A 12,720-nucleotide genomic window follows, 5' to 3' on the forward strand; every position below is an offset into this window, starting at 1 on the left:
ACATTTGTGCGTCCTCCACAGGTGTTCTAGGACAAAGGCTCTCCATCTGGCTGTTGGAAGAGGAACCACCCCTCCCCCTCTCCCCAGAGGATGAGTCACTCCAAAGTCTATCCCTCCTCCCTTCCCAGCTGCTTTTGCTCCTCAGGGTCACAGCATCTCCAGAATCTCAAGGACAGACTAAGTGGGGGAGGGCCCATGGGGACGGTGGGTGGTGAGTTAGTGCATGTTACACACAGGAACCCCAGGGTTACCTTCTGTCCCTCCTCAGCTCTAGCACTGCATGGGGAGCCCAAGGTGGGGAGGGGGCCCTTCCTGGAGCCACCTAATTGCTGCTTGTCACAGCTCAAGTGGGTCACCCTGAGACCAGGCTATTTCGAACTGCAGCAGGTGCAACCCCACTCCCACTTCCACCACCACCCAACACTGCAGGCCCAGGAGATGCTTTTCCAAGTCTGAGGCCTAGCAGGCCTGCAGTAAGGCAACCCACCTATCCCTCTGCCAGAAACTACAAAGGCAGAGGGCTGGGCATCCAGTCTGGTGCTGGCCACACCTGACCAGGCAAAGGGTCCAGGGCCAGTCACTGGACTGCTGCTCCAGGAGCTTGAAGGAGCTGAGGAGAAAGGGGCCCAGCCCTTCCCCCCACCTCCCAAATAAGCACACAAGACAATGGTTTCAGTCTAAGAACGATGGACATTTAGACACTGGCACCAGGCTCACACCTGACCAGTGCCATGCCAGGGGTGGGCAGAGCAGACAGAGGTAGGGAGTGGGCACTGCAGGGGCACCAGCCAAGGCCTGGGGTTGCTGGTAGCCACTGGGGTGAGGGTGAGAGGGTTTAGCCACAGTGACTCCAGAAGTGCCAGGTCCAAGGTGATTGCAGTCAGGGGCTCACGGAGAGCGGGCATGCCCAACCCCTCCAGGCACTAGACATCACCAGGTGGTTGGTGCAGGAAGCAGCTTTGGCAAGGGTGCTCAGGTGCCCAGAGAGGGGCAAGGCCAGCCTTCCGTCCATAGTGGGTGTCTGGGCAGCAGTATCGCGACTGACCCTGGGCTCCTGGTGCCCAGCACATAAGGAGGTGGGGTGGTGCTATCCATCATGCTGTGGTTGAGACTTGGCAGCCAATCACAGTGCAAGGACCAGTTGGTCAAGGCTGGCATCTATTTTGCCCTCTGGACCCAACACTACCCTTTCAAACCAGGCCCTCTCTTCCCAGCCACCTGCTCCCACTCATTACAGAAAGTTCTCATTAGAGAGAGCACTGCAAAATAAAAGGGGGGACACCCAGCCCTGGAGAACTGTCAGCTTCCCCCAAGGTCAGAGGACACTCACCCTGGAGCAGCTGGATGCCAAGCCCCACCTGCTGAACTACATACGTCCTGGCTCCCAGCTTGTCAGACACCCACATAGGGACACATCATGAGACGCTGTTTACCGAGGCTCCTGCAAAGCTTGAGGGAAGTCCCCAGGGGGACTCTGGCCAGAAGCACACACAGGCAGCCAATCTCGGGGCCACAGACCGCCTTGGACAGCACAGGATGAGTGGTTGGCTCCAGCAGTGGGCCTGAGATACTAAGGCACAAAGCTAACCTAAGCCCACTAGGGTGGGATGGAGAGAGGGCAGGCTCCAAAGGGACCTCGAGCCGGCAAAGCGCACAGTGAGTGACCAAGCAATGATGACGGCCTGGATTTCCAACTTGGCACGGGCTGGAGGTGCAGGGCAACGACCTGGGGATGCCAATGGCTCTTGCTAGAAGGGGCCCTATGTACTGGTGGCCCCTATAAAGGCCTATGGAGAGCGGGAAGAGGCCCAGATGAGGCTGGCACCCCTGCCCACACCCAAGGGCCAGTCCCGAACTGGTATCTTGGAAGTGGACGTTGGGCTTGTAAAGTCCTGCGATGACTCCAAGGCCCTGGGGCGGGCTGGTACCCTATCCATCTCCAGCAGGTCCTGCGCAGAGATCCTAAGGAGGGAGCAGGAACTAGGGAAGGATAGCGGGCCTGGGGTCTTCTGCGCACTTGTCGGTAGACAGAGCCCCGGTGGGTGGCCATCTCCAGCTTCAGGGCTGCCTGCGTAGGCCTGGGCGCCCGAAGGCCGGGTGCATGAGGTTCTCGGTGATGTAGGCCACGAGCAGGCAGATGACCACGAGCATGACGCAGATGGAGCCACCCACCGCTGTCATGGCCACAACGATCTCTCGCATGCCGGCCGGCTCGGCGGCGAACTCCACGCATTCGGTGGGCTCGGAGGACTCCGGGGTGGCGGCGGCGGAGTGCTCGGCGCGCAGCGGCAACAGCTGCAGGCACAGACGGTAGCGCACGCCGTCGTGCACGTCGGGCAGCAGGTAGTCGCGGCAGGAGGCGCCAAGCAGCACGCGCTCGCACGGGAAGCGCGTGTAGGCACCGCGCCACGAGCAGTTGAGCGCGAATGCGCGCACGCGGCGCGCCTCGGCGGGCGGCAGGCGCCACTGCAGCAGCACGCTGCGGTTGCGCAGGACGCTGGCGCGCAGCAAGTGGCCGGCCGAGGCGTGCACCGCACAGCCCGGCGCCTGGCAGCGGAAGCCGCGCGCGGGACTGCGGAAGCACAAGCGCCCGCCGCCCGCCTCGGGGCCCTCGGGCAGCACCTTGTAAGGGCACCAGGGCGCATCGGCCGCCGGCTCCCAGCCCGGGGGCGTCGGGGAGACCGCAGTGCAGGGCGGCAGCAAACAGATGGCTAGCAGCATCAGCATCAGCTGCAGCAGCAGCAGCGGCGGCGGGGCGCGCATCATGCGGCTAGGCCGGGCGCGGCGGGGGCTCGTGGGCGCACGGGCGCGGGCGGAAGGTCACGCGGGCCGCGCCGCCGCCGCCGCTCCCCGCGCTCGCCCAGCGCACCGCGCCCTCCACTGCCGCCCGCTCCGACCCGCCTCCGCACCCCGTGCGCGCTCGGACCCCGCGCGGCGGCGGAGGCGGGGCCGCCCCACGCCCCGCCCCCCTTAACCCTCGCTGGGCCGCGGTCCGTCGGCCCCTGGAGGATGGGTCTCAAGGGAAAGGAGGCACGGGACGATGGATATGAGCCCTTAGGGGAAGCCACCCCGGCCTCGCTCGACCCCCGCCCTCGGTCGCACTGGTGGGGCGGGCTCCGTGCAGATCCACCTGCCCTTCGGTTTCTCGCCTTATGAGCGCATTCGGATCACTGTCCTCTGCTTGCTTCCTCCAGGCTTTCCGAGGCTTTCCCGTGGGCTGTGGCGGGCTGTGGTCCTGGGTCGTAGCCCCAAAGGCAGCTCCGCGACTGCTTTAAGCCAGTCCTGGAGGCGGTGCCCCTGGATGAGGAGGGGAGGCCCCAGGTCACGCTGCTCCCTCCCAGCCTGCTCTGACGGGGAGAGGGCAAGAACAGAAACTTTCCTGCTTCGCCCCAGGGCTTCTGACCGTCTAGAGTTGGACGGCGCTGACTATGAAGAGGAGCCAACGATGAGGTTTACTTTGGTGAAAAAAAAACTTTTCTTTCTAAAAAAATTTTAACATTGATTTTTAGAGAGAGGAAGAGAGGAAGGCGGGAAAGGGGGAGAACGGGAGAACGAGAGAACGAAAGAGAGAAAGAGAGAGCATCATTTGTTGTGCCACTTAGTTGTGCACTCATTGGGCACTTCCTGTATGTGCTCTGACAGGGATCAAACCGCTACCTCAGCATGTAGGGACAACGCTCTAACCAACTGAGCTATCTGGCCAGTGCCTGGTGAAAATTTTTCTCACTCTTTACACAAAAGAAGCAGCTACAAAACTATAAGAAAGAGAGAGGGAGAGAGAGAGAGAGAGAGAGAGAGAGAGAGAAAGAGAGAGAGAGAGAGAAAGAGCAGCTACAGGGCAGACCACTGTTTACTCTGATGAATCCCTGGGGTAGCCCTACTGAGGACCCCAGAACGGTCAGGGCTAGACAAAGGGAATCCCCCCCTTGCAAGCCCACTTTCTCCCACTCTTGTCTTCAGGATGGGCCCAAGACCCTTGTCGCTCAATCCCCTACCTGCCTAGACCTCTGAGTGCTCAAGACAGCCCTCTGGGGTCAGAGGACACCTGACCAGGCCTGCCTGACATGAAGCGGTAGCACCTTATATTCAGGGAGCATGCGTCTGGCTGAGGGTTCGCTCTGTGTCCTGGGCAGGGAGGTGAGGAAGGGTTGTTGACATCTGTGCTGTGGACCCTGGGCTTCCTTAAGTGCTGTCTCACCTTGGGAATGGAGCGACTCGACTGGCTGCAGTGCTCACTGAGTTATTGATTCCCAGCTCTGGACAGCCAGGGAGTACCACCCACCCATACAGGACCCCACCCCACCCCCAACCTCACTAGTTCCTAGTCAACCCCCAAAATTCCTGGTCAGCACCAGATCTCAAGGCCTCTACTAGAGACTGAAGCCAAGGTCAGACACACACCACCCAAGCCCAGCACACTTCTTTATCTGGCCTGGAAGGGCCCAGATCCCAACACCAGACCTCTGCATCTTTTTTTTTCTTTTCTTCCCTCCCTCCCTTCTTTCCTTCTTCCTCCTTTTTGAGAGAGAGTGAAACACAGGAAGGGAGAGAGAGGATGAGAAACATCAACTCACAGTTGCCACCATTTTTGTTGTGCACTGATTGCTTCTTCTCTGTGCCCTGACCAGTGACTCTGCCCTGACGAGCCCACACTCTGATCTGGCTAGCCATCCCAGTGTTGTGGGTCAACACTCTATCCCCTGCACCACCCTGGTCAGGTCAGGCCTCTGCATCTTGTTGGGACCCTGAGCAGAGTCTTTGGGCCGCCGCATCTAGCTTGGAGGTGAAGGTTTGGAAAGGGACCCTTTCTGGCCCTGCCTCTGGCTCCTCCATTCCGGCCTCAGCTTCCTGGGGGACTCAGGATCTCCTCCAGGGAGCAGAAAGTGATGGTGTCCCCACCCTGAACTCCCTGGAGCATAGGCCAGCTTGCTCACATCGGTTCCAAAGGAAATCTGAGGCAACTGCTGATGCTCTACCTGAGAGGTACGGGCGCTGTGGTGGGCAGTAACAGTGAGGAGGGGTGGAGGTGGGGGGTCTATGAGATGCATGTGGGAGTTATGTGGCAGCACCCTGTGGGCGGACAAGCATTGCTTTCCACATTTTGATATCACAGAAATTAATGTCAACATTGCCTCTGCACATACACAGAGGTGCCTTGTCCGGGTCACGGGGATCAACATTCTGGGCATTAAGGTCACCTCCGGAAGGGGGCGCGCAGCTGCGGTAGGTGACGATCACCACCTGCCGGCCACCTGGGGTACTGCCACCCAGGCTACAACTTGGGCGCCGGCATCTTCAGTCCCTGGGTCAGTTCCCTTTGATCCTTCTCCCTTTCAGAAATGTCTCTGAGGGTTCTTGCTTTTAAAACAATACACATAGCCCAGTGTATAAAGCATTGACCTTGAATGCTGATGTCGCTGGTTGAAAACTCCAGGATTGCCCAGTGAAGGCACATAGAAGATGCAACTTACAAGTTGATGCTTCCCGCTCTCTTTCCTCTCTCTAAAATAATAATAATAAAAATATATGTACATAAATATCTTTTTATTTTTAAAAAGCTTCCCATTTTTAAACTTTTTTTCCTGTCCTTTTCATGGCTCATTTTCTCTTTACCTTGCCAACCTGTGTTGCTTCAGCCTTTTGTTTGTTCGTTGCAGATACTCTCTCCCAGCTTCTGGCCTCTGGCATTGCCTGTAATAATAGTTCAGCCTGGCAAAAACGCTTTCCTTTGTACTTTTCCCTCCTGGATTTTGGGTCGTGTTTAGTAAATCTTCCCAGTTTTGAGGCTAAAATGGGATTGTCCTTTGGGTCCTCAGTACTTTGGGGGTTTTATTTATACTGCATCTAATTTTGGTCACCTAGGGAAGTGCTTTGTTTTAAGACACAAATTCGGGACTCAACATTATTATTATTAATTATTATCATTGTTATTATTAGAGGAAGGAAGGGAGAGAGAGAGAGAGAGAGAGAGAAACATTGATTTGCTGTTCCACTTATTTAGGCATCCATTGGTTGATTCTTTTATGTGCCCTGACCAGGGATTAAACCTGCAACCTCGGTGTGTCCGGATGACGCTCTAACCAACTGACCTACCTGGCCAGAGCCTCAAATTCATTACTAAACAGTTCCCCGTCTCCTCGAGGATATGTAAGGCGGCCTGAACCCCAAAGACATGGCATACAGTGTCTCTGCCCCCCCTTCATCCCCTTTATTGTTCCGGTCCCAGAGACACATTCCAGGAGGAGTGGGTGAGCCTCAAGCCTGAACAGAGCTTTGCTCTTTCTACCAGAGTTCCTCTTATTGCTGAATTCACTCTATCCCCGCTGCTCCCTATTGTATGCAATTCTGCCACAGTGACTGCCAGTGCACCCTGCCCAGCTAGCTAGATCCTGGTAGCTGGAGATCTGCTCCTGCCGGCCTCTTTTTCCTCTTAGGATAAGGAGGTGGGGCAGTGAATCAGGACCTGAGCTACAGCTGCTCTAAGAGCTGCAACTGGGGCCTGCAGGCCCTGCTGGGCTTTCCTGTTCTGCTGCCTTCTCAATGCTTTTTTTTTCTTTTTCTGGCTCTGAAACTAGTGTAATTTTTTTTTTTTTTTTTTTTTTTTAGCTCTGTCCTTTTTTTTTTTTTTTTACAGGGAGAGAGAGAGAGTCAGAGAGGGAGATAGACAGGAACAGACAGACAGGAATGGAGAGACATGAGAAGCATCAATCATCAGTTTTTTGTTGTGAGACCTTAGTTGTTCATTGATTGCTTTCTCATATGTGCCTTGACCGTGGGCCTTCTGCAGACCGAGTAACCCCTTGCTCGAGCCAGCGACCTTGGGTACAAGCTGGTGAGCTTTTGCTCAAACCAGATGAGCCTGCGCTCAAGCTGGCGAACTTGGGGTCTCGAACCTGGGTCCTCTGCATCCCAGTCCAACGCTCTATCCACTGTGCCACTGCCTGGTCAGGCAGCTCTGTCCTTTTCATTAACCAAATCACCGGCTGCTTTTCTTGCTTCTGATCGTAATGACTGGTTTTGCTCTTTTTTTTTTTTTTTTTTTTTTTTTTTTTTTTTTTCTTTTTTTTTTTTTTTTTTTTTCATTTTTCTGAAGCTGGAAACAGGGAGAGACAGTCAGACAGACTCCCGCATGCGCCCGACCGGGATCCACCCGGCACGCCCACCATGGGGCGGCGCTCTGCCCACCAGGGGGCGATGCTCTGCCCATCCTGGGCGTCGCCATATTGCGACCAGAGCCACTCTAGCGCCTGGGGCAGAGGCCGAGGAGCCATCCCCAGCGCCCGGGCCATCTTTGCTCCAATGGAGCCTTGGCTGCGGGAGGGGAAGAGAGAGACAGAGAGGAAAGCGCGGCGGAGGGGTGGAGAAGCAAATGGGCGCTTCTCCTGTGTGCCCTGGCCGGGAATCGAACCCGGGTCCTCCGCACGCTAGGCCGACGCTCTACTGCTGAGCCAACCGGCCTGGTTTTGCTCTTTACAAATCAGTTCATTTGTTTGTGACCCCATCTGTTGGTTGCTTTTTCCCCATAGGTTTGTCACGTAACAGCTGCTGTTCTTTTTGTTGGTGCTGTGATCACTCCTCATTGGTGTCAGAGGACCCCATGCCCATCTCTCCTGCCACCTTCGCAGCTTCCTGGTCCATAACCACCCAGTTCTGAGTGCTGTGAAGGCCACCAGTGCCAGGACAGTGCATCTTTGGTTACTAATAAACGTCTTTTTTTTTTTTTTTTACAGGGAGAGAGAGAGAGAGAGAGAGAGTCAGATAGAGGGATAGACAGGGACAGACAGACAGGAATGGAGAGAGATGAGAAGCATCAATCATCAGTTTTTCGTTTCGACACCTTAGTTGTTCATTGATTGCTTTCTCATATGTGCCTTGACCGTGGGCCTTCAGCAGACTAAGTAACCCCCCGCTCGAGCCAGTAACCTTGGGTCCATGCTAGTGAGCTTTTTTGCTCAAGCCAGATGAGCCCACGTTCAAGCTGGCTATCCTGGGGTCTCGAACCTGAGTCCTTCTGCATCCCAGTCCGATGCTCTATCCACTGCACCACTACCTGGTCAGGCAGCTCTGTCCTTTTCATTAACCAAATCACTGGCTGCTTTTCTTGTTTCTGATCATGACGACTGGTTTTGCTCTTTACAAATCAGTTCATTTGTTTGTGACCCCATCTGTTGGTTGCTTTTTCCCCATAGGTTTGTCACGTAACAGCTGCTGTTCTTTTTGTTGGTGCTGTGATCACTCCTCATTGGTGTCAGAGGACCCCGTGCCCATCTCTCCTGCCACCTTCACAGCTTCCTGGTTCATAACCACCCAGTTCTGAGTGCTGTGAAGGCCACCAGTGCCAGGACAGTGCATCTTTGGTTACTAATAAACGTCTTCATTTGTGACCGCCAGTAGAATTTCAGTCACAAGCATTTTGTCAACAACACCCTTTGATTCTGTTTCTCTTCTTCAGCCATCTCGGGCTCGGTTTGCTTTAGCTGAGGAACCAGAGATAGCCTTCGGGTGACCTTCCCACTGCTTGCAGTTGTCAACCCATGGTCTTTGGCACCCATTCAACACCAACAGGAATCCCCAACTTGCGGTGAAGAAGAGAACTTGATTTAGTGCAGGGGTCTCAAACTCAACTCAGCATGTGGGCCGCAGAGCAAGATCACAGCCGTTCGGCGGGCAGCACTAGGTCTACAAAAGGCAACTGTTACACAACACTTTTCTCACTGCAGTTGAAAACAAAAAAAAATCAGTACAACAAGCACAATCGTACATGCAGTTTACTCAGTGTCACAAAACGACCAGAAACTGTAGTTCGCATCACAACTGCTGTTAACTAAGCTAATATCTAGCTGGGATGCTAGAGAAATGAAAAATACAAGTAGGCCCCTAGGCTTACTTAATTTTATCCAAAATATTTTGAACTTCGTGGATTAGTCTGCGGGCCGCACAAAATTGTTCGGCGGGCCGCATGCGGCCCACGGCCCGCAAGTTTGAGACCCCTGATTTAGTGCAAACAGCTTGATGGTAATACAGCTTGGCAGTGAGAACAGCAGTGCTGGGGAACAGCTCCACAGTTTCCCAGGGTGGGTGCTGTGAGAACAGCACAGACATGAGGCTGCCCCTGGGCCAAGTCCCTCTTTAGCTAGGCAGCTCTGCTCCACCACGGTCTATGTGGGACTGTTCCGCTCTGCCTGCTCAGGAGGGGCATTTGCAGCTTCAGCAGGGGAAAGGTAAGTAGTCTTCAGTGTCAAGTGTGTTCCCAGAGCCTGAGGGTCGCTGGCTTATAGACAGAAGTCCCTGCCCCTGGTTCCTCATTCGTCAGAATAGAGCCACTCTTGATTGGTCAGAGCTGCTCCAACTGGATGGAAAGCTTCAGTATTATTGGTTGAAATAGGACTCTAGCTGGATAGAGCAGTTGGTTAGAGCAGGGGTAGTCAACCTTTTTATACCTACCGCCCACTTTTGTACCTCTGTTAGTAGTAAAATTTTCTAACCGCCCACCGGTTCCACAGTAATGGTGATTTATAAAGTAGGGAAGTAACTTAACTTTATAAAATTTATAAATCAGAGTTACAGCAAGTTAAAGCACATAATAATAATTACTTACCAAGTACTTTATGTTGGATTTTCACTAAGTTTGGCAGAATAAATCTTTATAAAACTTACTATAGTTAAAAATCTATCTTTTTATTTATACTTTGGTTGCTCCACTACCACCCACCATGAAAGCTGGAATGCCTGCTAGTGGGCGGTAGGGACCAGGTTGACTACCACTGGGTTAGAGCATCCTGCCAAAGCACAGGAGTTGCCAGTTTGATCCCCAGTCAGGACACATACAGGAACAGATCAATGTGTATGTGTCTCCCTCCCTTCCTCTTTCTCTAAAATCAATTTAAAAATGAAATAGGACTCCAGGAACTTCTTTCTAAGGAGATGGCTCAGAAGCAGGCAGGTTAGTGCAGAGGCTTCTCCCTGAAGTGACAGTTAACCACCAGGAGTCCTTAGTCATCACAGTCCCACATTCTCGGGTGATCTTCCTCATTTTGTCAGGTTTACTTCTCCTGCTTCAGCATCTTCTGCAGCCTTCTTTTCTTTGTTGGACAATGTGAGCATTGTAGTTCCATCCTTTGCTATCCTGAAGCTTCTCTCTGGTCAATAAAAGTTTGAGTCAACCTGGATCCTACTGGCACTCAAACAACTTGCATCCATTGTTGCTGGTTCAGGGGCCACTGTCCCGCTGATCCTGCATCCTGACTTTCTATCTCAGAGGTTCACCTTCTGCTTAACATTTATGCTAATGCAGACTACAACTTGGAATCATAGCAGCAAGGTTACTTATATCCCACTCTGGTTCCAGAACCCCACAGCCTCCGCCTGTCCCGTTAAATCTCTCCAAACACTTAAATGCTTCCACATCTTCACAAACAAGATCCAATTTAAGTCAGTCCTGATACTGTCTACCTGGAGATATAGTGTCAGATCCCACAGCTTAAGGGCTAGAGTTCTATTTAAGACTGACACCCCACCCCGTGCTCACACACATACACATTTTAGATTCCACTGCAAGTCTAATTGTCACCTGTGTTTCTGTCAATTGGAGGTTCCTATAACTCCCTCCTTAGGTCTGGTTGATTTGCTAGAGTGGCTCACAGAGCTCAGAAAAAAATTTTACTTAGTAGATTACCAGTTTATTATACTAGGACATAACTTAGGAACAGTCATATGGAAGAGATGCACAGGGGTAGGTATAGGAAAGGGACACAGCACTCTCCATGTTTCCACATGCTCACCAACCCAACAGGTCTCCATACCCCATCTTTTTTGTTTATTTTATGGAAACTTCATTATATAGGCATGATTGATTAAATTATTGGCCATTGGTGATTGAACTAAATCTCTAGCTCTTCTCCCCTCCATGCAGGTCAGATGAAGCTGAGAGTTCCAACCCTCTAATTATACAGTTAGTTCCCCTGACAACCAGCCCAATCCTTAAAAGCTTTAAAAAAAACCCTTCTTGCCCTGGCCGGTTGGCTCAGTGGTAGAGCGTTGGCCTGGTGTGCAGGAGTCCCGGGTTTGATTCCCGGCCAGGGCACACAGAAGCGCCCATCTGCTTCTCTACCCCTCCCTCTCTGTCTCTCTCTTCCCCTCGGGCAGCCAAGGCTCCACTGGAGCAAAGTTGCCCCGGGCGCTGAGGATGGCTCTATGGCCTCTGCCTCAGGCGTTAGAATGGCTCTGGTTGCAACAGAGCATCGCCCCCTCGTGGGCATGCTGGGTGGATCCCAGTCGGGCGCATGCGGGAGTCTGTCTGACTGCCTCCCCGTTTCCAACTTCAGAAAAAATACAAAACAAAAAAAACCACCTTTTTATTCTCAGTCCGGGTAGGTCAGTGGATAAAGTGTTGACCCAGCATGCCAGAGGTTGCTGGTTCAACCCCTGGTCAGGGCACATAGTACACAACTAAAGTGAAACAAGGAGTTGATGCTTGTCTTTCTCTCTCCCTCTGGCACCCCAAAGCAATGATAAAATGTGTTTTTTCTTTCTTTTTTTTTTGACAGAGACAGAGAGTCAGAGAGAGGGACAGATAGGGACAGACAGACAGGAAGAGAGATGAGAAGCATCAATTCTTTGTTGCAGCACCTTAGTTGTTCATTGATCGCTTTCTCATATGTGCCTTGACTGGGGGGCTACAGCAGAGTGAGTGACCCCTTGCTCAAGCCAGCAACCCTGCACTCAAGCTGGCGACCTCAGGGTTTTGAACCTGGCTCCTCCACATCCCAGTCTCGTGCTCCATCCACCGCGCCACCTCCTGGTCAGGCTGAAAAAACAATTTTTTTTAAAAGCCACCTTATTAACACAAATTGTGATTAAAAGTGGCTTGTTATGAATATCCAAATAACCTTTAAGACTCTTTTCATTTGAGAAATTCAAGAGTTTTTGGAGCTCTTGTGCAGCCTTAGGAGCTTAAAGCAAAAACAGACATTAAAAAAACCTACGGCTTCAAAAATTTTGAAGGAAAAATATTTCCAACCTGGAATTGAATTCCCTACCAAACTATCAATCAGAGAGTAGAATAAACACATTTCAGACATGGACACTTCCCAGGAAGCTACTTGAGGGCTTACTTCGGCAAAATGAGTAAACCAAGAAGGGATACAGCACAGATCCCAGGAAACAGGGACTCCAACACAGAAGAAAAGCAAAGAGTCACAAGGATGAGCACAGAGAAAAGCTCAAAATGACAGCTGTGCCTGGGCCTCTGGGCCCTGACCACTTGGCTCAGAGGTAGAGTGTTGACCCAGCATCTGGATGTCCCGGGTTCTATTCCCAGTCAGGGCACACAGGAGGTGCCCATCTGCTCTTCCACCCCTCCTCCACTCACTTCTCTCTTCTTCCCTCCTGCAGCCATGGTTTGATTGGAGGAGTTGGCCCTGGGCATTGAGGATGGTTCCAGGGTCTCCACCTCAGGCACTAAAAATGGCTCCGGTTGCAACCGGGCAAGGGCCCCAGATGGGCAGAGCATCGCCCCCTAGTTGGTTGCTGGGTGTATCCCCGTGGGGGCGCATGCGGGAGCCTGTCTCTCTGCCTCCCCTCCTCTCACTAAATAAAAATAAAATAAGTAGTCAGTCTGGATTAGAACAAGAAAACAGACTGTTCTGGCAGAGAGGTTTCCAGGATTAAATAGAATGAGCCTTTGGAAAATGTTATCAATAGGCATGTAGCAAAGATGTT

General features: G+C 52.6%; 1 protein-coding gene across 1 annotated transcript; it reads right to left on the reverse strand.

Moving 5' to 3' along the window:
• Positions 1–687: 687 nt before the first annotated feature.
• FNDC10 (fibronectin type III domain containing 10) lies at positions 688–2,905 on the reverse strand. The gene has a single exon (XM_066374796.1). The coding sequence runs from the start codon at positions 2,764–2,766 to the stop codon at positions 2,059–2,061; it is 708 nt and encodes a 235-aa protein (XP_066230893.1). The 5' UTR covers positions 2,767–2,905; the 3' UTR covers positions 688–2,058.
• Between the last annotated feature and the right edge of the window lie 9,815 nt (positions 2,906–12,720).

This window comes from Saccopteryx leptura, chromosome 3 (assembly GCF_036850995.1).
Source record: "Saccopteryx leptura isolate mSacLep1 chromosome 3, mSacLep1_pri_phased_curated, whole genome shotgun sequence".
In the NCBI taxonomy this organism is placed as follows: Eukaryota; Metazoa; Chordata; class Mammalia; order Chiroptera; family Emballonuridae; genus Saccopteryx; species Saccopteryx leptura.